Source organism: Syngnathus acus, chromosome 2 (assembly GCF_901709675.1).
Source record: "Syngnathus acus chromosome 2, fSynAcu1.2, whole genome shotgun sequence".
In the NCBI taxonomy this organism is placed as follows: Eukaryota; Metazoa; Chordata; class Actinopteri; order Syngnathiformes; family Syngnathidae; genus Syngnathus; species Syngnathus acus.
The window spans coordinates 1,804,889-1,828,043 of NC_051088.1; the positions used below are offsets into that span (position 1 = coordinate 1,804,889).

The window sequence follows — 23,155 nt, forward strand, 5'->3', positions numbered from 1 at the left end:
ACAACATATAAGGTTATTTTTTTTATATTAGTTTACACACTAAAATAAAAAAACTACCACCAAAATTAAGTAATATGGCAACTATTTCACGTTCATTTTTTACTGATTTTGTAAATTATTGCTATTTATGTTTCAGTCTCTTCTTTTTTTAAGTGCAACAGTTAGTATATCAGTGCTTCTACTTTGTTTTATTTCAGCATCTGTGCTAAGCATGCTATGCCACTTTCAGTCAAGGTTGTTCAGTTAATGAACACAGAAGAAATTACAAAAACTAAAATTTAAAATACATTTTTATGAATGAAATGAAACAAAAACGGGAACTAACAAACTACATTTTACGTTTAAACTAGACTAAAACTAACTATAGTTATACAGAAAATGTCCTTCATTTTTATCTTTGGGTTTATTTTAAATGTTTTTAATTTAGTATTACTGTTTGTCCATACACAAGACAAAAGGTCAAACAGCCATTTGGGAATTGTAGTTTACTTTATTATGCATTACTTATTGTGACCTTTAAAAAAAAAAAAAACTAATACACGGCGCATTTTCGAAAAAATAGAAAACAATGGGAAGAACAGCTCTAAAGAAAAATTAAAACAGAATTTTAAACTCTAATATAAATAAAAACTACAATGAAAATTCCAAAAGCAGGGTTGCTCCCATGCTAAAATTCCTGTAAAACTTACAAATGAAACATGAGTATTAAACATTCATCCATCCATTTTCTGATTATGTAAAACAGAATTAACATACCGTATTGGCCCGAATATAAAACGACCCTGATTATAAGACGACCCCCTCTTTTTCAAGACTCAAGTTTAAAAAAATACTTTTTAAACACCAAATTTAAGTTTTATACAGAAAATTCTTACATCTGAAACAAATGATTATAGCAATATATTCAAGAGAAAAAGCATGATATTTTGCCTCATTCAAATCATACAAAAACAGTCTATCACATCTTAATATCTGAACATTTAAATATGTAAACTAAAGTGCAATCACATTTGTAAATGAATGGCTACTGGTTTTTGAAATGTAAATAAACCAATCTATTGTGATAAAACAACAAAATTGCAATAACTGCATTAACCATCAAAGTGAAGTCTAACTGTAACTGTAGTCTTGAAACAAATCTGAATAAGGAAAAACATTGCAATAAAATAATGCTAACTGCTACCGCTATTGTTGGGGAGCCTGAGGACTGTATAGGGCAGGCATGTCCAAAGTCCGGCCCGCGGGCCAAATCCGGCCCCCGATCAGATTTCATATGGCCCGCAGCTTTGGTCTTATAATGTATTATTTATGGGCCGCCTGCACTGTCAAACTGAATATAAAAAAAATGAAATTTGAACCTGTAATCCCTCCTATTACCAAAGGGTGGCAGCACCACCCCTCGCCGCTCATTTCTGCCATGGCTACTGCAAAGAAAACGAGGACAGTTGACATTGAGGGCCGTCGCTTTCAAGAGAAATGGGAATTACAATACTTCTTCGCTGAAAATCAAGGCAATTGTGTTTGTCTAATTTCTAAAGAGACGGTTGCCTTGTTTAAGGATTTCAACCTAAAGAGACACTATTAGACTAAACGTGCTGACACATACGACAAGCTAACAGGGAGTAACCGCGCTGATAAAGTGAAGCAGCTCCAAGCTGAAATGGCATCACAACAGCGATTCTTCACGCGGGGCTGTGAGTCAAAATTAAATAAAAATTAAATATTACTTAATATTAAATATTACGAAGTGGCCATGTTAATACTGTTGATGTTATAAACCTGTAGACATGACACAAACTATTACTTTCTGAAAGATATTGTAAATGACAAGAGCAAAACTCACTTGTTTTAAGTTTTAATAATAACAGACAAATTTGCATTACTTATAACTCCTGTTTAAAATGTTCATGAGGCAAGAATAATTTTAAACTCATGTAAATGTAAGGTATTTCAAACAGTTTGTATCTGACTCTTCAGATATGAATGAAAGGCAGAATTTGTGTTTTTAGAGTTGTTCACATCTGCCTGAATGGCTTATATTTGGTTATTTTGTCATTTGAAAAATAAAGACAATTGTCCATCCATCCATTTTCTGTACCGCTTAGTCCCCACGGGGGTCGCGGGCGTGCCGGAGCCTATCCCAGCCGTCATCGGGCAGTAGGCGGGGGGGACCCTGAACCGGTTGCCAGCCAATCGCAGGGCACACAGAGACAAACAACCATACGCACTCGCACTCACACCTAGGGACAATTTGGAGTGCTCAATCGGCCTACCAAGCACGTTTTTGGGATGTGGGAGGAAACCGGAGTGCCCGGAGAAAACCCACGCGGGCCCGGGGAGAACATGCAAACTCCACACAGGGAGGGCCGGAGGTGGAATCGAACCCACACCCTCCTAACTGTGAGGCGGACGTGCTACCCAGTGCTCCACCGAGCCGCCCGAAATTTGTTTTATAACAGTGTGTATTTGCATGACCTTTTTGTAGTTAAAAAATGTCTGAAAAAACTATTGGCCCCTTCACTTTATTAAATCTGGCCCTCCTTGCAAAAAGTTTGGACACCCCTGGTATAGGGGGTTGGCTCGGATGGTTATGCTCTTTTTGCCCCCGGGTGTCGGTCAGAACACAGGAGGGAAGACATGGTTCAGTTTTGATTGCTTTACTGAATTATTGGCAAAAAAGTAACAGGCACTGTGGCTCATAGGGGCATACAGGCAAACGGGCAAAAGGGTATATATAGGCACACGTTTGGTCGTAAGGATGTGAGAGCAGGTGTGTGTAGTGTACATGGGTGAGTCTGGGTGTGTGAATGTGATTCTTGTGTGTGTGTGATTATTGTATGAAGCGTGTGAAGGGTGTGTGAGGTGTGTGTGCGTGTGTGTGTGTGTGCGCATGGGTGTGGGTGTGTGCGTGTGTGTGTGTGTGTGTGTGGTTCTGCAACAGACAGAAATACAGCACGTAAGTCAACGCTCAACTTCTGACGTCACACAACACTGGTAGACGGCACACATGACATAACTAACTATACTAAATAACCATGAATGAAATACTCTCGGCAACACACCAAACATAAGTCATCGAGACAACAAAATACATTTGCTGGCGACCGTTCGTCACTGTGCCACTGCGTAACGGCTGTAGTCATGCGTGTACACTGCTCGTGCGATGCGAGGCAAACTTAAAGGAGCGCGCCAGAGCTGTCAATCAGCGCGCACACGAAGCAGACAGCAATCGGACAAACGGCATAACAGTGGACAGTAGTAACAATGAAATATATATACAGTCAAACCTCGGTTTTCGACCACAATCCATTCCAGAAGGCGGTTCGAGAAGCGAATCGGTCGAATTCCGAATCTATTTTTCCCATTACCAATAAAAAATTTAATCCATTCCAAGACTAAAAAAAACCGCCTTATTTAAGCATTTTTTCATTTGTGCATTTTTGTCCGATCGCGCAACTGCAGCGCACCGCCGAACGCGCAACCGTAGCGCATCGCCGACCGCGCAACTGTACCACATTGGTCGCATTATTGTGACAGAGCCATCGCTGAAATTTAGAAAATATTTTTAAAGTCCTGATGTACTTTCCAAAATTTAAGTGGACCTCAGTGCGCAGGGAGCTTAATTTGGTCCGATCGCGCAACCGCAGCGCGCCAGGCGCTTACTGTCGCATTGCTTTAAGAGCGTCTTTGTGTTTTAGGATGGCTTTACTGCTCCCACTTAATACAATCTTCAAAGCAACGAAAATACCATAACAACGAACGGAGTCAGTCGGTATCCGGGCCGCGTGGTTGGGTTTTTTCGGGTCCTCCCGGCTCATCTCGCGAGGTTCGACCTCCGAATTTTGTTCGACAACCAAAGCAAAAAAATCTCGAATTTTTTGTTCGAATTCCGATTTGTTCGAGAACCGGGACGTTCGAAAACCGAGGTTTGACTGTACTCACTTTGTGTCAAAGACGCACACGATCACAGCAACATACTCAGTCGAAACCAGCAACCTTTAACTTACCGCTGCGCACAAGTAAATGGGTACAATGTCTAGACCCTGAATGTAAGACGACCCCCACTTTTTCAGTCTTTTTTCAATGCAAAAAAAAACATCGTCTTATATTCGGGCCAATACGGTATTTAGCTCGTAAATCATAAACTCAGACTGACCCTACTCCCATTGCCTCATTAATATGTTAATCTGCTACAAATTCCACAAGTGTTCCAGACCAGGAAGAGGAGGAGGAGGGAGGCTAAAATGATAAGACAGAGCAGATAACTTCTGACCCAATAAGTGCAGTGGCGGAATTTTGCTATAAGATATGACTTCACTAGATTCAGAAATACAAATTGTAGATATCATTCATATAACAGCATAAACAATTTCTATCAATAAAAAAATGGGATGTACGACATGCTGTGATAGTATGGGTCCTTGATGTTGTCAGTTGCAATTGTCATTTATTTTGCATCGCAGGGTTGTGATTGGCTGGGTGTTTTTCATTAGCTTGAATTGCACAATGAAACCTTGTCAGAAGGTCTAGTTTTCTGCCATCCCCTTCTGCAGCCAGCCCTGTTACTTTGTATTGTTTTTACATTAAGACAATTATTTTTCGACTTCTGTTTCTGGGTCCGAATTCTGCTGATCATGTTACACATTACTACAATACTTTTTGTATACAACAAAATCTGTATCTGTTGTTGCAGGTTAAAAGAAAAAAAACATTTCAACCGACCACCGTGCTGCCCTGATGGGTATCAGTACCTATTACCGTATTTTCACGACCAAAGGGCACACCGTACTAAACGGCGCAGTCTCAGTTATGTGTGCTATTACTGTATTTAACACACACATAGGGCGCACCGCATCATCGCTCATTTTATTTTATTTATTATTTATTATTTATGGTTTGTGCCTACTTGTTTTTGTTTTGTGTCGCCTACTTGTATGTCTCGTCACCGTGGGATGGAGGAAACGGAATTTCGGTTTCTTTGTGTGTCTTGACGTATGAAGGGATTGACAATAAAGCTGACTTTGACTTTGACTTTGATAAGGCGCATGTATGCCATGAATTACGGTAAACAAAAAAAAAAAAACGTCACGGGAGCAAGAAAGTGAGTTCGGTTGTACTTTATTCTACTGTTTAACCATGTACTCTACTGTACTCACATTATTGTTGATCGATATTCATACGCAAATCCGTCCAAGTCCTCATCTTCTGTATCCAAATTAAACAGTTGGGCAAGTTCGCCATCTGACATGCCAATTCCCTTGTCATTGTCTCGTCGTTTTCACGTTGCTTTTCGGCAATGATCCCAGCTTTCCAGGAAGCTTGAATTGTGCCTCGTAAGCATGTCTCTGTCTATGCGGAGGTACGTATTCCTCTACAGTCCTCTGATTGTGCCTCGTAAGCAAACGTAAACGTAAGCAAACATAAACGTAAGCAAATGGGTGCCTGTATATCACGTGTAGCAGAAGCCAATGGCGGCGGATGTACGTACTCCTCTACGTATTACATCCAGTCGTCTGATTGGTTTACCGCCCCGATCGACGTAAAACGTAATGTCCTCTGATTGGTTCATCGGGTGCCTGTATATTACGTCTCTGTGGCGGAAGCTACACAAACAATGGCGGCGAAGGTACGTACTCCTTTACGTGACACGTCTAGTCCTGTGATTGTTTTTTTTGTCCCGATCAACGTGGCGGAAGCCACACAAAACAATGGCGGCAAAGGTTTGTACTCCTCTACGTGTTACGTCTAGTCCTCTGATTATTTTTTTGGTCCAGATCTACGTCTCCCCCTGTATATTACGGAAGCCACGCAAAACAACTTTACAGATTTTTTTAACTTGGTCCACACAAAAGGCGCACCTTCTTAAAAGGCGCACCTTCTTAAAAGGCGCACCTTCGTTTTTTGAGAAAATTAAAGGCGTTTATGTGCGCAATATGGTTGTGAAATTACGGTAATAAAGTTAGGCGATTTGATGACCCTGACTAGCATTTTATCTATATTTAATAGTAATGCTCCAAAAACAAATCACACATTTATTGGTACTTAGCAGTGACATTTCAACACACCCATTTCACAACAAAATGCACACTCATACAAACATTTTTAATTAAAGCAGGACCAACAAACATTTTCTTGCAATTTTCAAGGACCAAAATAAAACAAATTATTAAAACTAGAGCTGTACTTCCAACAATCCGTGGCTCTTTACATTCCAACAAGTACAGTAAAACATGTTGCAGTGTCATAGCATTTTCTATCCATCCATTTTCTGAAGCTAATATTCTCGCTATTAACCATTAGCTAAGCTCGGCTGCCCCGGTTTTAATTACGTGGCCTCTTGACGCCTCCCAGACCCGACAACAATCTACAGAGGTGCAACTATCGTGTCAATGTGTACTGTATTCCACTCAATTATAGACTGACTAGCATTTTAAATATATTTAATAGTAATGCTCAAAAAAAATCACAAATTTATTGGTACTTAGCAGTGACATTTCAACACATACATTTCACAACAAAATGCTCACTTATACCCGCGCACAAACATTTTAAATTAAAGCAGGACCAACAAACATTTTCTTGCAATTTTCAAGGACCAAAATAAAACAAATGATTAAAACTATCACTCTAGAGCTGTACTTCCAACAATCCGTGGGTCTTTACATTCCAACAAGTACAGTAGAACACGTTGCAGTGTCATAGCGTTTGCTATCCATCCATTTTCTGAAGCTAATATTCTCGCTATTAGCCATTAGCTAAGCTCGGCTGCCCCGGTTTTAATTACGTGTCCTCTTGACGCCTCCCAGACCCGCCAACAATCCACAGAGGTGCCACTATCACGTCTATTTGTAATGTAATGCACTCAATTATAGTATCAACGAACAAAGGTTATAAAAGAAAAGGCACGGCTCGGCCTTCATCACTCTCCGGTCAAACCAACCGGGAATGGGTTTTATTTTTACACTGTAGGTGCCGCTACAGAGGTATTTGTTTTCATCATTTAAGACAACTTTAAAATGGCAAATTTTTCACCAGAGCCAATGAGTGTGCAAAGATTGGTGAGTTTTTGTGCAGGTTTAGGGTGTCAAAATGCAATGCTTCACAGAAAAAAAATAAGAAAAACTCTTACTAAAACAATAGTGACCTCGCAGCTGTCGCTGCTCAGGCCGTAATTACATTCTTCTGCATCACGATGTTGATTTGAATTTGATTGATCAACCCGAGTTTTCATATGCTATATATTTATAGAACAATACAGTTAAATAGTGTATAACAAACATGCGCGCGCGCACACACACACGCACGCACACGCACGCACGCACGCACACACACACACACACACACAAAGCTTTTACACAGAGCAACATGACATCATACAATATCTGTGACCATAGAACAGCAAGTAAGTGTCAAACAATGTTCGACATCCACAACACCCTCATATGGTGCCTCCATCCCTTTCAAGCGCTTATTGCACACAGGATGTTTAAGTGCCACCCCTTCTTAAGTGTGCAGGTTGAGGCAGGTTTACTCACATTCCTTCTACACTTTATTTTGGGGGTCTTTAGTGATGCACACACAAAAACACAAAGAGCAGCAATAAATGAAGAGGCCAGTCAAGCAGGAAGATTTCACACAGAACATTGCAGAGATCATAAGAGCTTTCTACACTGTGTTGTGTATGTGTGCCTGCCTGTGTGTCTGTAATATAGATGTGATGAGAACAAAAACTGTGGAAATCCAGCTGAAACACGTTTGAATTTTAGAAAGTTTTAAATTTGCAACTTCCTACAAAAAGCCTTTAAGAAGACACATTTTAAAAGTCCACTTCACAATCTATACAATTGTCATTTACTAATGAAAAACTTGAATGAACTTAAATCTCAAGGACCATATTTGTTACCTCCCAGGAGGAGGTTTTAAGATTGGTCATTTTGCAAATAATTTAACCAGAAAAGAACATAAGCATTTAGCCAAAACTTAATACAGTGGAGCCTCGGTTTTCGAACGTCCCGGTTCTCGAACAAATCAGTATTCAAACAAAAAATTGGAGATTTTTTTGCTTCAGATGTCGGACGAAATTCGGTTGTCGAACCTCGCGAGATGAGACGAGAGGACCCGCATGCCAACTGACTCGGTTCGTTATTACATTCTCGTTACTCTGAGGATTGCATAAACTCTAATCATGCCTCCAAAGGAAGCAAGTGGGAGCAGTAAAGCCATCCTAAAACACAAAGACGCTCCTAAAGCAATGCGACACTGAGCGCCCGGCGCGCTGCGGTTGCACGATCGGACCAAATTAAGCTCCCTGCGCACTGAGGTCCACTTAAATTTCGGAAAGTACATCAGGACTTTAAAAATATTTTCTAAATTTTAGCAACCGCTCTTTCACAATAATGCGACCAGCGCAGTACAGTCGCGCGGTCGGCGGCGCGCTACGGTTGCGCGTTCGGCGGTGCGCTGCAGTTGCGCGATCAGACAAAATTAAGCTCCCTGCGCACTGAGGTCCACTTAAATTTTGGAAAGTACATCAGGACTTTAAAAATATTTTCTAAATTTCAGCGACGGCTCTGTCACAATAATGCGACCAGCGCGGTGCAGTTGCGCGGTCGGCGACGCGCTACGGTTGCGCGTTCGGCGGTGCACTGCAGTTGCGCGATTGGACAAAAATGCGTAAATGAAAAAATGCTTAAAAAAGGCGTTTTCTTTGCTTGGAACGGATTACATTTTTCTCCATTATTTGTAATGGGAAAACATGATTCGGAATTCGAACGATTCACTTCTCAAACAGCCTTCTGGAACGGATTGTGGTCGAAAACCGAGGCTCCACTGTATTATATAGCTAATATGTACATCCATACATAGTGTTTCACAAAAACTGAAGTTAAACATTTACCTAAGAATAAACATTAGTTTTTGGCTAATTATGAAACGGAAACCTTAGTACCTGTCCGAGGTCCAGTGTGACGTTGACTTCGTTGAACTTAGTACTGCGTGACAGTGGCGGGCTCTGCCACCATCGCTCTGTGCCGTCAATGGCGTTTGTGATGGGGTGGGCACGGTCGCTGTCGCCATAGCGACAAATGTCACAGTACTGGCCCTGAGGGGGAAAAAAACATTATAATTAAAAATGAGAGTAGAAATTGACATTAATGCTATATAAAAAAAAAAGTTTATAATATATTGGGATATATGGGAGTTTCTTCATAATTTTCTGTCACTGTTTTTTGGGGGAACTTTTGTGTATCAAAAGTACCATTGGTAAAAGGTAAAGACCCAATGATTGTCACACACACATCTGGGTGTGGTGAAATTTGTCCTTTGCATTTAACCCATGCCCGAAGGGAGCAGTGAGCAGCAGCGGTGCCGCGCCCGGGAATCATTTTGTGATCTAACCCCCCAATTCCAACCCTTAATGCTGCCAAGCAGGGTGGCAATGGGTCCCATTTTTATAGTCTTTGGTATGACGCGGCCGGGGTTTGAACCCACAACCTTCCAGTCGCAGGGCGGACACTCGACCACTAGGCTACTGAGCTGGTACTTAGTATTGTATCAGTGACTTGAGAATTGAATACTCGCACTGGTATTGGTCAGTAAAGTGTTATCAAACATCCCTACAATTTAGTATTCACCTACCAAAGCAATATAGTACAAATTCAAACCTTAAACATTTTGCAAAAACTAAACCTTTTCCTTAAACATTTTGCTAAAACTAAACCTTATTCATCCATCAATTTTCTTCCATTCATCCAGGGTTGGGTAGTGAGTCAGTGAGTTTCCGTCAGTATTTGCGGCAAGCCCACATGGGTACAGTCTGTCCCTCGTCCACAACAGCCAATCAGCACCGAGAACGTAATCGTAGCGTCAGTCACAGGCACTGCACATGCAGAGATACAGCCAAATAAATAAAAATATGTCAATATAAACAACAGACACACAACAAGCACAGTGTTGTGGCTGGAGAAATGAAAATAATATGAAACAAGGTCATTGTTCTCTCTGTGGGATAGAACACTGCTTTTTTTTTCTTTATGTGGCTGCATGTCAGGTGTGTGGCATCGGCATGTGGCGTAGAACCGGTAAGTGGTATTGCACCAAGTACCGGTACCAATATCGTATTGTGAATTCTAGGCAAAAATGACCATCATATACCATAATTCCCAGATACCAACATCTCTGAGGGGCAGTGGGCGATGGGACAAGACGGTTTAAACCGTGCTTGCCGTCGGTCATCATGGGGAACGTAAGATCTCTTCAAAGCAAGATGGAAGAGCTAACGGCGCTAACCCGGATGCAGAGGGAATATCGCAAATGCAGTCTCATGTGCTTCACGGAGACGTGGCTGAACGATCTCTCGCCCAACTCACACTTCTCCCTGGACGGATTTCAAGTGGTGCGGGCTGACAGGAGAGCTACGGAGAGCGGTAAGAAGAGGGGAGGGGGAAATCGCTGTGTTTGTGAACGATAGATGGTACCATCCCAGACACATCAGTGTTAAGGAGCAACTCTGCTCCAGAGACTTGGAGCCGTTAGTGGTTAGCATGCGGCCGTACTACCTCCGGAGGGAGTATTCACATGTTATTGCTATAACTGTGTAGTACATCCCTCACTGTCGCTGCTACCGCTACGGACCAGATTCACACTATCGTTTCTCAGCTTCAAACTCAGCATCCCCAATCCTTCCTCCTCATCTCCGGGGACTTCAATCATGCTTCCCTGTCCTCTTCTCTCCTCACCTTTACGCAATATGTAAATTGCCACACCAGAGACAATAAAACTTTGGACCTGTTGTATGCTAATGTCAAGGATGCATACACCTCATCCCTCCTCCCCCCACTTGGTCGCTCAGATCACAACCTCGTCCATCTGGTCACAGACTACACCCCAGTGGTGAAACAACGACCACCTGAGAGGAGGTCTGTGATGTTGTGGTCTGAAGAGACTACTGCCAGGCTCAGAGACTGCTTTGAGAATACAGACTGGGAACCACTCTGTAGCCCCCATGGCAGTGACATGACCCACTGCATTACGGACCACATTAATTTCTGTGTGGAGAACACTGTGCCCTCCAAGTTGGTCCAATGTTTTCCCAACAATAAACCCTGGGTGTCCTCCGAGATGAAGGCTCTGATTAATGAGAAGAAGAGAGTCTTTAATTCGGGGGACGTAGAGGAGCTGCGTAGAGTCTAGAACAGGGGTGGGCAAACTCCGGCCCGCGGGCCACATCCGGCCCACGGGACCGTTTAATCCGGCCCGCCAACCCTGAATAAATTCTATTATTAAACTTTTTTTTTGGTCATTTTACCTGCAATGACTGCGTTTCCCCAGTAGATGGGGAACCGCTCGCCTGCGCATTTACTACCGGAAGCCGTGTCAGAAAGCTCGGTGCACACTCACAAGTGCGTGTACGTACGTACTCAGTAGTACGGACATGGCGCACTCGCGCTCTATTTGTATCAGTCCCGAATTTAGAGCGTGGGCTGTGACGACAGCATTCTTGTAATTCGCTCGCTGAGCTTTCAGATACAGTTTTACGCTAAAGCCACCCACAAACCTTCCTCTGGAATCCTTCCATTAAAATGAGTGGCCCGAAGAAAAGAAGTGAGTGCCGAATGTTAAAAGAGTGGCCAATTTGGCTCGACGTACGCGACGTGACATTCAGCCACATCAACCCGTCACAGATCGAGGTAAACGGATCTCTCCTAAGAATTGCCACAACAAATTTGACTCCAGACTATGATGCACTAGCAAAAAAGGGAGACCAACAACACTGTTCCCACTGAAAATGAAGGGGAGGCTCTCAAGTTTGTTGTAAAAAAATGCATTTTGAATATGATTTGTACACATAGCAGGGATTGAAACTAGCGACCATTCTCATTTTCAAACAATGCAGGATGCTCAAGGACATTGATGCACCACCTGCTTGCGACTAATCTTAACCTGTAAAGTTCTTAAGGCTTACTTTAAGGAAGTGTTTCCCGTTTCCTCACCTCTGTTACCAGGTGTTTGTGAGTTAAAACTCTGCTCTGATTTTCAGATACCCCTCACCGTGTTGCCGTTTTGATTACTTTATTTGGATGTATGCTTTCACCGATTCTTCAAGATGATATATTTGGTCAGAATGTTTGCCGTTTGATGTGATCTCATAAGATAAACATCTTTCATTAATCTGACCTGCAGGCACTGAAGTGATGGAGACTGTTATTCATAATAACAGTGTCGTATTTTATGAGAATCACTGATAGCAGTTTTTTAGTGATTTTTTTTTTTTTTTTAATGCTGTTAATAAATGCATTTGTTTTCAAAAAACTTGCTTGGAATATCCATGCTTTACTACCTACTAAAGGCCAAAATCTTTTATGCAATGACCTTTACAGGTCGCTTATATTACTTCACACAAACACTACGTCCATCTGCTCCTGGTTCGGCCCTCCGGTCCAAATTTAGAACCCAGTTCGGCCCGTGAGTCACAAAGTTTGCCCACCCCTGGTCTAGAAGGAACTCCGGCTGAAGATCAGGAAGGGGAAGGAGAACTACGGGAGGAGGCTGAAGAAGCAAATGGAGCTTAACAACGCCAGAAACATCTGGAGAGGTCTGCAATCCATCTCAGGCCATGGTAAAGGGGTTGATAGGAAACCAACTTGTGGGGACAAGGACTGGGCGTATGAACTCAATCTGTTCTTCAACAGATTTGATTCTGCCCCCCCCCACCCCTTTACCCACCCTGCTCCCACTCCTCACCTTTCCCGGCCTGCTCCCCCTCCGCACCTCAGCCTGCCACCTTCAACACTCCAGCCCCCCCGCCAGCATACCAACCCCCTCTCACCCCCCGAAGACACTCTTCACTCTTCACTCTTCGCTCCCCCACCCCAGTCTTCCCACGCACCCCTCTCCTTTACAGATCTTCAGGTGAGGAGTCAACTCAGGAACATCAAGGGAGGGAAGGCCCCAGGCCCAGACAACATCTGTCCGAGACTGCTCAGGGACTGTGCGGATCAGCTAAGTGGCGTGGTCATGTACCTGTTCGACCTGAGCCTGAATAAAGTTCCAGCCCTGTGGAAAACCTCCTGCGTGGTCCCTGTACCGAAGGTGCCGCGCCCCAAGGAGCCTAACCACTTCAGGCCGATTACCTTGACTTCCCACCTGAAGAAGACTATGGAGAGGATCATCCTGGGTCACCTGCGTTCACTGGTGGGAGTACAGCTGGACCCCCTGCAGTTTGCTTATCGGCCTGGTGTTGGGGTGGACGATGCAGTCATTTATTTACTGCACAGATCACTGCTTCACCTGGAGGACATCGGGAGCACTGGGAGGTTCATGTTCTTCGATTTCTCCAGCGCTTTTAACACCATCCAGCCGTCACTGCTCAGGGTGAAGATGGAGAAGGCGGGAGTGGACCAACACCTGGCTGCATGGGCTACAGATTTTCTCACCAACAGGCCACAGTACGTGAGCTTACATCGCTGTGAGTCTGACGTGTTGCTCTGCAGCACAGGTGTCCCGCAGGGTACGGTGCTCTCTCATTTCCTTTTCACCCTGTACACTTCGGACTTCACCCACGACACCACACACTGCCACATCCAGAAGTTCTCCGACGACACAGCCAATGTTGGATATGTTTCTGAAGAGAACGATCTGGAATACAGGACGGTCATCAAGGACTTTGTCAGCTGGTGTGAGCTCAACCAGCTTCAGCTGAACACCAACAAGACGAAGGCGATGATCGTGAACTTCGGGAGGACAGCACCCTACTTCACTCCGGTGAACATCCAGGGATCGGACATTGAGGTAGTGGAGAACTACAAATTCCTGGGTGTTCGCCTTAACAACAAACTGGACTGGACTGATCGCACCCACGCCCTGTACAAGGAGGGCCAGAGTTGCCTCCACCTGCTGAGGAGACTGAGGTCCTTCAGTGTGTGCAGGGCTCTCCTCAGGATCTTCTATGACTCTGTGATGGCCTCAGCCATTCTCTACGCTGTGGTCTGCTGGAGAGGGGGCAGTATGGACCGGGACAGAGGGAGGCTGAATGGTCAGGAGAGCAAACTCTGTCCTGGGCTGTCCCCTGGACTCCATAGAAGTTGTGGGTGAGAGGAGGATGTTAGTTAAGCTGAAATCCATCATGGACAACACCTCTCACCCCCTCCATGACATTGTGCGGTCCCTGAGCAGCTCCTTCAGCAGCAGACTATTACACCCACGGTGTAGGAAGGAGAGGTTCCGCGGGTCCTTCATTCCCACTGCTGTCAGACTCTACAACACGTGCGGCACCTGATCATGTGTTGGTTTCCTTCCGTTTCATCTCTAGCGCTACTCGTGGCACTTGTCTTTGTCCTTGTTTGTCTGTTATTTATCCATTCTTACATTTGGCACTTGTTTCTTGTATTCTTGCACTCTTGTACGCTGCTGTGACAAGAAAATTTCCCCACTGTGGGATAATAAAGTTCTATCAATCAATCAATCAATCAATCAATCAATCAATCAATACAGCAGAAAATTGGATCAGCTCCTAAAAGCAGAGTCACTCAGTTTTTCGTATTGCATGTGTTAACTATATATAATGCCTGGCTACTGCTGGAGTGATTTGGTGGTTTTTTTTCACTTTAAATTAGTGTCACTGAAAAAGTTAAATTCTTAAATTCTTAAAAGTTCAACGAAAAATACTTACGTTTTCTTGTACTTTGATTTTTTGGTAGCTCTAAGTAGAGCAAATAAATAAAGGAATAATTTGTCGTAAAGTTTGACAAAATTACATTAGAGCAGTGGCTCTTAACCTGGGTTCGATCGAACCCTAGGGGTTCGGTGAGTCGGTCTCAGGGGTTCGACAGAGCCTCCACTGCGGAGGTCCGAACACACCTGATTTATTGTGTAAATTCATGATGACACATATCTGAACTGGTCTCGCAAAGGCAACAGCAGAAGTCGCACTGATTTGCAGGTATGTAATTTGATTTGAGTTCATGCATTATGTCGGTTTTGTACTTTGAACAAGGTGATGTTCATGCACGGCTCATTTTGTGCACCGGTAAAAAAAACATTGATGTCTTGTGTTTGAAAAAGAATGTGTTGATTTTTACTAAAGAGGGGTTCGGTGAATGTGCATATGTAACTGGTGGGGTTCGGTACCTCCAACAAGGTTAAGAACCACTGCATTAGAGATTTTTTAAGCAATTTAACTATGCTTAGACAAGAAAATGAAGTATGCTGCTATACACAATGTAAATTTTAGAAATAAAAGGTGTTGATTTTATTAAAAAAAAAGAACGATTGTCCATTCATTTTATTGTCATATTTCTATTGTTTAATAAAGCCCTTGTTTTACTTCTTTGCGATTATTCTGTGGTGGCAAAAAAGGTAATTCTTCATTTATCATAAAAGATCTTATGCACTGTACAGTACTTTGATACAGCTGCGGCTTTTTTTTTTGTGCTGTAGAAGAAAATAGTCTTGAGAGACAGCTGAGTGTGTTCACCACTGGTGTGTGTGTGTGTTGTGTCCAACATAGTGGTGTGAATGTCATGTGAAGTGCTCTGATTGATCTTATTTTGCAACATCACTTCTTCAAATCACCCATAGGGGCAGCAAAATCAATGTTACGTCACCCCCATCCCCCAGTTGACAGAAACACCACCCCACTTGGCTGCAATCCTGCTTCCAGGGGACAACACAACCAGCAGAGGAGGCGGGGCGCCAGTTGGGATAATCCCGCCAGACAAGCATGGACGAATACGCTTCAACTGTCCGACACGGGTCAGTTGCCAAGAGGAATGTGAAGAAGAGAGGGGAAGCTCATTGGCCTTCATCATTGACTTGTTATGACGAAGCACTAGCCTTCATCTTTCTAAATGGTATCTACAATAACACAATAAGTCAATTAATGTTAACATGCTATGATGCTAAGATGTCATTAGACAGTATTCAGGAAGTTCATTTTCTAAGCCAATTTCTTCAGTCCAGTTCAGTTCACATATTTTTTTTATGAACTTGTTCATTTCATAGTTCATTCTTCTCTTTCTAAAGTCGGAGGAGCCCTGGAGGAGACAATGAACCCGCTCGTTAATCCATCGACCAGCTCGAGGTTAGGGCAAAGCTCGTGCGAGTTACCACGGCACGTCGTCAGACCGCGATGGTAAACACTGAACTCGCTTTTGCCACCAAGTGTAGGAACTCACATGCAAATAAACTAGGGGTGGAATGGCTTTTGAAACCGAATCAAACGGTTTGGTTTGACTGTATACATTCCGTTCGTGTGGATTTATTAATGAGGTGAAGCAGTGGAGTAACACTAATAGCCAAGTAGCGCTAATGCTAGCCAATTTGTGTCTTCAAGATCTCTGGTGCATCAAGACATTACAACGTGAAATCATTATACATTTATATAGATGCGTCAGTTCTATGTGCTGCATGTAAGAATTATTTAATAACTTGGGCTTTTATTTAGGAGATTATTGCTTTGTTGAACCAATGTAAATTTTTACATTTGTAATCAGCAAACAACAATAATAATACTGAAATGATGCATAGGCTGATCCTTTAAGCTTTGTGCTTTTATTATAAGTTCATTCTGTCACTAGCCTGATTCCATAATGCATCAGTTGCTATGCCTGTTGCGTTTCCCTTGTATGCTTTGTCCTGTTATGTCATTGTTTTTATGCCAGTTGTGTCATTTTATTTTGTTGTATGTATTCGCCACACCTCAAAGATCTGTCAGTGAAAATATTGTCTGACATGAATGAATGAATGAATCTTTATTTCGAACATGATTTAAAGAATAAAAACAATAAAAAACAAACAACAAAAAACAAACAACAAACAATATATATCACTGTTCAAAAAGGAATAGGAAGAAGCCTAGGCTTATCATGTCCTAGCCCTATCCATCCATCCATCCATCTTCTTCCGCTTATCCGGGGTCAGGTCGCGGGGGCAGCAGCTTGAGGAGGGACTCCCAGACTTCCCTCTCCCCAGCCACTTCATCCAGCTCATCCCGGGGGAGCCCAAGGCGTTCCCAGGCCAGCTGAGAGACATAGTCTCTCCAGCACGTCCTGGGTCGTCCACGGGGTCTCCTACCGGTGGAACATGCCCGGAACACCTCCCCAGGGAGGCGTCCAGGAGGCATCCTGATGAGATGCCCGAGCCACCTCATCTGGCTCCTCTCAACGTGGAGGAGTAGCGACTCTACTCCAAATCTCTCCCGGATGACCAAGCTTCTCACCCTATCTCTAAGGGAGAGCCCGGACATTCTGCGGAGAAAACTCATTTCGGCCGCTTGTATCCGGGATCTCGTTCTTTTGGTCACGACCCATAGCTCGTGACCATAGGTGAGGGTAGGAGCGTAAATCGACCGGTAAATTGAGAGTTTTGCCTTTTGGCTCAGCTCTCTCTTTACCACGACGGACCGGTACAGAGTCCGCATTAGGGCCGACGCTGCACCGAGCCGCCTGTCGATCTCGCGGTCCATCCTCCCCTCACTCGTGAACAAGAACCCAAGATACTTGAACTCCTCCACTTGGGGCAGTATCTCATCCCCGATCCGGAGAGGGCATTCCACCCTTTTCCGATCGAGGACCATGTGTCATGCCTCGTCCCCAGTTTTGCTGTGTATAGGTTGTCGTCGTTTCTGTGTCTGTGTGCTCGCCCCTCCCCTCCTGTGTGCCCATGATCAGTGTGATCATACACACCTGCCTCTTGTTAACTGTGTTGTATTTAAGTTCTGTTTGTGTGCCACTCGATGTCGGAGCATTGTGGACAATGCATGTGTCACTGCCACGAGGTTGTTTGGTTCCTGTCTTTTGAGTTTGCTGTAATAAACCCTGGTCCAAGCTGCATTTGGTCGTCCTGCTCCATTTCTACACTCCGTTCGTGACACCATGGACTCGGATTTGGAGGTGCTGACCCTCATCCCGACCGTTTCACACTCGGCTGCGAACCGCTCCAGTGAGAGCTGGAGATCACGGCCTGAAGAAGCCAACAGCACCACGTCGTCTGCAAAAAGCAGAGACGCGATGCTGAGGTCCCCAAACCGGACCCCCTCAACGCCTCGGCTGCGCCTAGAAATTCTGTCCATAAAAATTATGAACAGAAGCGGTGACAAAGGGCAGCCTTGGCGGAGTCCAACCCTCACTGGGAACGAATCCGACTTACTGCCGGAAATGCGGACCAAACTCTGGCATCGGTGATACAGGGACCGAACCGCCCTTATCAGTTGGCTCAGCGCCCCGTACTCCCGAAGCACCCTCCACAGAACCTCCCGAGGGACACGGTGGAACGCCTTCTCCAAGTCCACAAAACACATGTGGACTGGTTGGGCGAACTCCCGTGAACCCTCGAGGATGCTGCTGAGGGTGTAGAGCTGGTCCACTGTTCCACGGCCAGGACGAAAGCCACACTGCTCCTCCTGAATCCGAGGTTCGACCTCCCGACGGACCCTCCTCTCCAGCACCCCTGAATAGACCTTACCAGGGAGGCTGAGGAATGTGATTCCCCTGTAATTGGAACACACACTCCGGTCCCCCTTCTTAAAGAGGGGAACCACCACCCCAGTCTGCCAATCCAGAGGCACTGTCCACGCAATGTTGTAGAGGCATGACAGCCCCACAACATCCAGAGCCCTTAAGAACTCCGGCCGGATCTCATCCACCCCCGGGGCCTTGCCACCGAGGAGTTTTTTAACTACCTCAGTGACTTCGACCCCAGAGATTGGAGAGTCCGCCTCAGAGTCCCCAGGCCCTGCTTCCACAATGGAAGGCGTGTAAGTGGAATTGAGGAGGTCTTCGAAGCATTCCCCCCCACCGACTCACGACGTCCCGAGTCGAGGTCAGCAGCACGCCATCCCCACTGTAAACAGTGTTGACGTTGCACTGCTTCCCCCTCCTGAGACGCCGCATGGTGGACCAGAATTTCCTCGAAGCCGTCCGGAAGTAATTCTCCATGGCCTCGCCAAACTCCTCCCACGCCCGGGTTTTTGCCTCCGCAACCGCCGAAGCCGCGTTCCGCTTGGCCATCCGGTACCTGTCAGCTGCCTCCGGAGTCCCGCAGGCCAAAACGGCCCGATAGGACTCCTTCTTCAGCTTGACGGCATCCCTTACCGCCGGTGTCGACCAGCGGGTTCGGGGATTGCCGCCACGACAGGCACCAATGACCTTACGGTCACAGCTCCGGTCGGCCGCCTCAACAATGGAGGCGCGGAACATAGTCCACTCGGACTCAATGTCCCCCGCCTCCCCCGGGACGTGGGAAAAGCTCTGCCGGAGGTGGGAGTTGAAGCTCCAAGCAGACCCTTACAGAGCGTTTGGGTCTGCCAGGTCGGACCGGCATCTTGCCCCACCATCGGAGCCAACCCACCACCAGGTGGTGATCGGTTGACAGCTCTGCCCCTCTCTTCGCCCGAGTGTCCAAAACATGCGGCCGCAAATCCGATGACACGACTACTAAGTCGATCATCGAACTGCGGCCTAGGGTGTCCTGGTGCCAAGTGCACACATGGACACCCTTATGTTTGAACATGGTGTTCATTATAGAAAATCCGTGTCGAGCACAGAAGTCCAATAATAGAACACCGCTCGGGTTCAGATCGGGGGGGGGGCGTTCCTCCCAATCATGCCCTTCCAGGTCTCACTGTCATTGCCCACATGAGCATTGAAGTCACCCAGTAGAACGATGGAGTCCCCAGAAGGAGCGCTCTCCAGCACTTCCTCCAGGGACTCCAAGAGGAGTGGGTACTCTGAGCTGCCGTTTGGTGCATAGACACAAACAACAGTCAGGACCCGTCCCCCCACCCAAAGCTGGAGGGAGGCTACCCTCTCGTTCACCGGGGTAAACCCCAATGTGCAAGCGCCCAGCCGGGGGGCAATAAGTATACCCACACCTGCTCGACGCCTCTCCCCGTGGGTAACTCCAGAGTGGAAGAGAGTCCAGCCCCTCTCGAGAGGGCTTGGACTGGAACCCAAACTGTGCGTGGAGGCAAGTCCGGCTATGTCTAGTCGGAACTTTTCTGCCTCGCACACCAGCTCGGGCTCCTTTCCAGCCAGAGAGGTGACATTCCATGTCCCAAGAGCCAGCTTCTGCAGCCGGGGATCAGACCGCCAAGGTCCCTGCCTTTGGCCGCCGCCCAGCTTACACTGCACCCGACCCCTTTGGCCCCTCCCACAGGTGGTGAGCCCATGGGAAGGGGGACCCACGTTTCCTTTTCGGGCTGTGCCTGGCCGGGGCCCATGGGTTTTACAGTATATTAATTTGGATTATTCTGTGAGAAGTTGTCAGTGCGTTGAGCTTTCTTCCAGGTGGAATGTCTCGTTTTCTTGAGTGCCCAGCCCTGCTTTCTGTTGATACTTGATAAAGACTTTTACTTTTCAAATTTTGTGTCATGTCTGCTTCTGGGTCTATACGTGACACAACATAAAGTCACGTTTTTTTTTAGAAATAAAACAAATATGTTGATGTTTAAATATGACACACATTCAATTACTGGTAACACAAGCGCACATATATAACAAGGATTAACGTCCCTATAACTTTATAAATTAAATGTATTGTTCCATGCAATACATTCTTAGTCATTAAATCCATCGATCAAATTCCTCGTCCTTTGTCAACAACGGCGGACGTGCGCCGCTGAGGTCAGCCTCGTCGTTATTCCACAGATCTAGTATATAACAATATTGTAGCGTTAACAAAGTACCAGGAAAGACGTGGGTTTGGTAAACGTCTCTTTATTTAACAAAACAAGAGTTCAACGAGCCAACAACTACTGAACTGTAACAATAAAAACATATACAAGTTGCTACACGAAATAAAATATATCAAATAACTATAACATAAATAGTTCATTGCCACATGGCCCCAAGCACCGGCGCCGACTTCCAGGCGTGTGGCGGCGTAGACTTCCATCCCCGGAGGTGGCACTTCCAGCCACGGAGGTGGAAGAGAGCTCCGTAGAGTGAAACTTTCTGTGTCACTCCAAATCATTAAATCTTTCAAACTCTTCGTCCTCCGTGTCACTTACAAACAAAGCCGCTAATGATGCCGGTAGTACGTGGGGCCCTTCATCATCTTTGTCATCCCGTGATCGAATCCTTTGTCCTTTATGTAAACAACCGCCGCGCCGCTGACGTCACTTGCAGTTCAAACTACAGTAATCCCTTGCTACATCGCGGTTCGTTAACCGCGGTTCACTCTTCTTTTTTATTTTTTTTTATTTTGAGTCGCTCCTCAGTATAAGTCGCCCCCCCACCCAAACTATGAAAAAAAACACGATTTATAGTCCGAAAAATACGGTATCTTGTTATCAAAGAACACTCATAATACCTATCTTTTGGAAATGAATTGTTAAAGATAAATTATAAAGACATAGTTAGCATATAAATCAAAACATATGACAAATATATAAACACTGAAGTACCTTACCACAGATTGTTGTGAGCGGCTTTATCCAGTCTTTCTTATAATAAAATGAGAGTTAATCTGTGTGTTTCATTCAAAAGTTTATATCCAAATATTTACATCAATATGTACATGCTGCTGTGCAGTCATAATGTTCAGTTATTTGTCTTTCTTCTCTTCATCAACATTTCCAGCACATTCAGTCTGGCTTTACGCTTACGCTGTGAATTGGGAACATTAGTGTCTTCTTGTGGAGTTGAAGTACTGGGTTGTGATGCTCTAGTAGTGGATGACTGGGTGTCAGATGGCCTGGAGACAGTTAGTGGTGGTTGATGCACTGGGCCTGATGTATTTGCTGCTTCAGAGATGGACTGGTATGTTCCTGTATGAGGATTTGCAGTTGTTGAGATCGAGGGCACTGATGTAGATTGCGCCAATGTGTGTCCTTTGGTGGATTTGTCCTGCGTGGTAGTATTTGTAGTCAATCCATGCGTTCTCCTTTATGTGATATTCTTAACTGTGGCAGATTTAGATGCAAGTCTTGAATGGTGCTTTTTGAATGCTTTCCTTTCTGACCTTGCAGCACAGCGCTTTGCCTCTTCCTTGCTTTGTAGTTGACTCTTGTTCTTGAGCTGTAGTCTTTTCATCTTTTCTTTTTTGGCTTCTCTCTTTCTTTTGAGGTCTTTTTTGTACTCACTGGCACATTGTCGCAAATTAACACACAGTTTCTTGTCCACAACGTCATACCGGATATCCTTTCTCTTGAAATAAGTGACAGCAGATGAATCCCTAGTTTTCAAATGGTACTTCACTGTTTAAATGGCACTATAAGTCTCTATATTCATACGACATGATCTAATGTCCATGATGTCATCCATAGTATTAAAAGATGATTCAACCTGCAGTCCATGAAAGATGCTCCAACACCAATTTGCAGACAGCAGCATACTTGTCAAAAACAGCAACCTTAGCCCACCATTCATCCACCTTCATCTCTTTACTGTTGTACAAAGGAAGGTTGATATCTGACTGCATCTGTTGAACTTGTAACGAAAACTTCTCCTTTTCTTCATTCAAAACTGCAACCATTTCCTGGAGCTGCTTCAGGCCTCGGGATGTCACAGCATGCCCTCTGGCTGCAGGATCAATGCACAAAATGGATCTTAGGAGCTTGTTATGCAATGGCATCTTCTTTTGCAGGTACTTCCCGCATACCTGGAATGCCCTGGTGGCTTTCCTCGTAAAGTGCAGAACTATAGAGTCATCCTTTCTGCTGTCTTTAATAATGGCTTGAACAGCTGTGCCTGTGAAGATGTCCTTCTCTCGTAAGAAAATCTCTGCATCTTCTAAATCCATGGTTTTCAGCTCACAGCCGGAATCCTTTCAGGCTTGACATAGCATACCAAACAATCACGGAATAACTCTTCAAGCTTGTCATGGATTAGTGGTTCTGTGCTCTGGAAAAGACAGACATATCTTTTCAAGATTGGCAGAGCAGACTGATAAAACTGAATCGTGAGACAACTTCGTTTGGCCTTGAAAAGGATTTTGTCAACGATGCGGGCTTTCCTGGCTTTGCCACCATCCGTCAGCTTCTTCCTTGACAAGGATTTTGTGATTTCTTTAATTCTCTGTCTGCTACTGATACTGACATTCATTCTTCTATAAATCTCCAGCACTATGCCATGATACACATGCCTCAGGTCAGAAGACACAAAGGCATAATAAAACACCTGCAAAGCGTCCCAGATCCTCAAAGTGCCGACAGACAAAT

At 44.8% G+C, this 23,155-nt stretch overlaps 1 protein-coding gene across 3 annotated transcripts in view; it reads right to left on the minus strand.

Moving 5' to 3' along the window:
• Positions 1 to 23,155, minus strand: part of lama5 (laminin, alpha 5) — a 380,553-nt gene that overhangs the window by 351,272 nt on the left and 6,126 nt on the right. For all 3 annotated transcript variants that reach the window (XM_037245878.1, XM_037245877.1, XM_037245876.1), the window contains exon 2: positions 8,948 to 9,100. In XM_037245878.1, the coding sequence (XP_037101773.1) occupies positions 8,948 to 9,100 (153 nt within the window). The remainder of the gene's footprint in view (positions 1 to 8,947; positions 9,101 to 23,155) is intronic.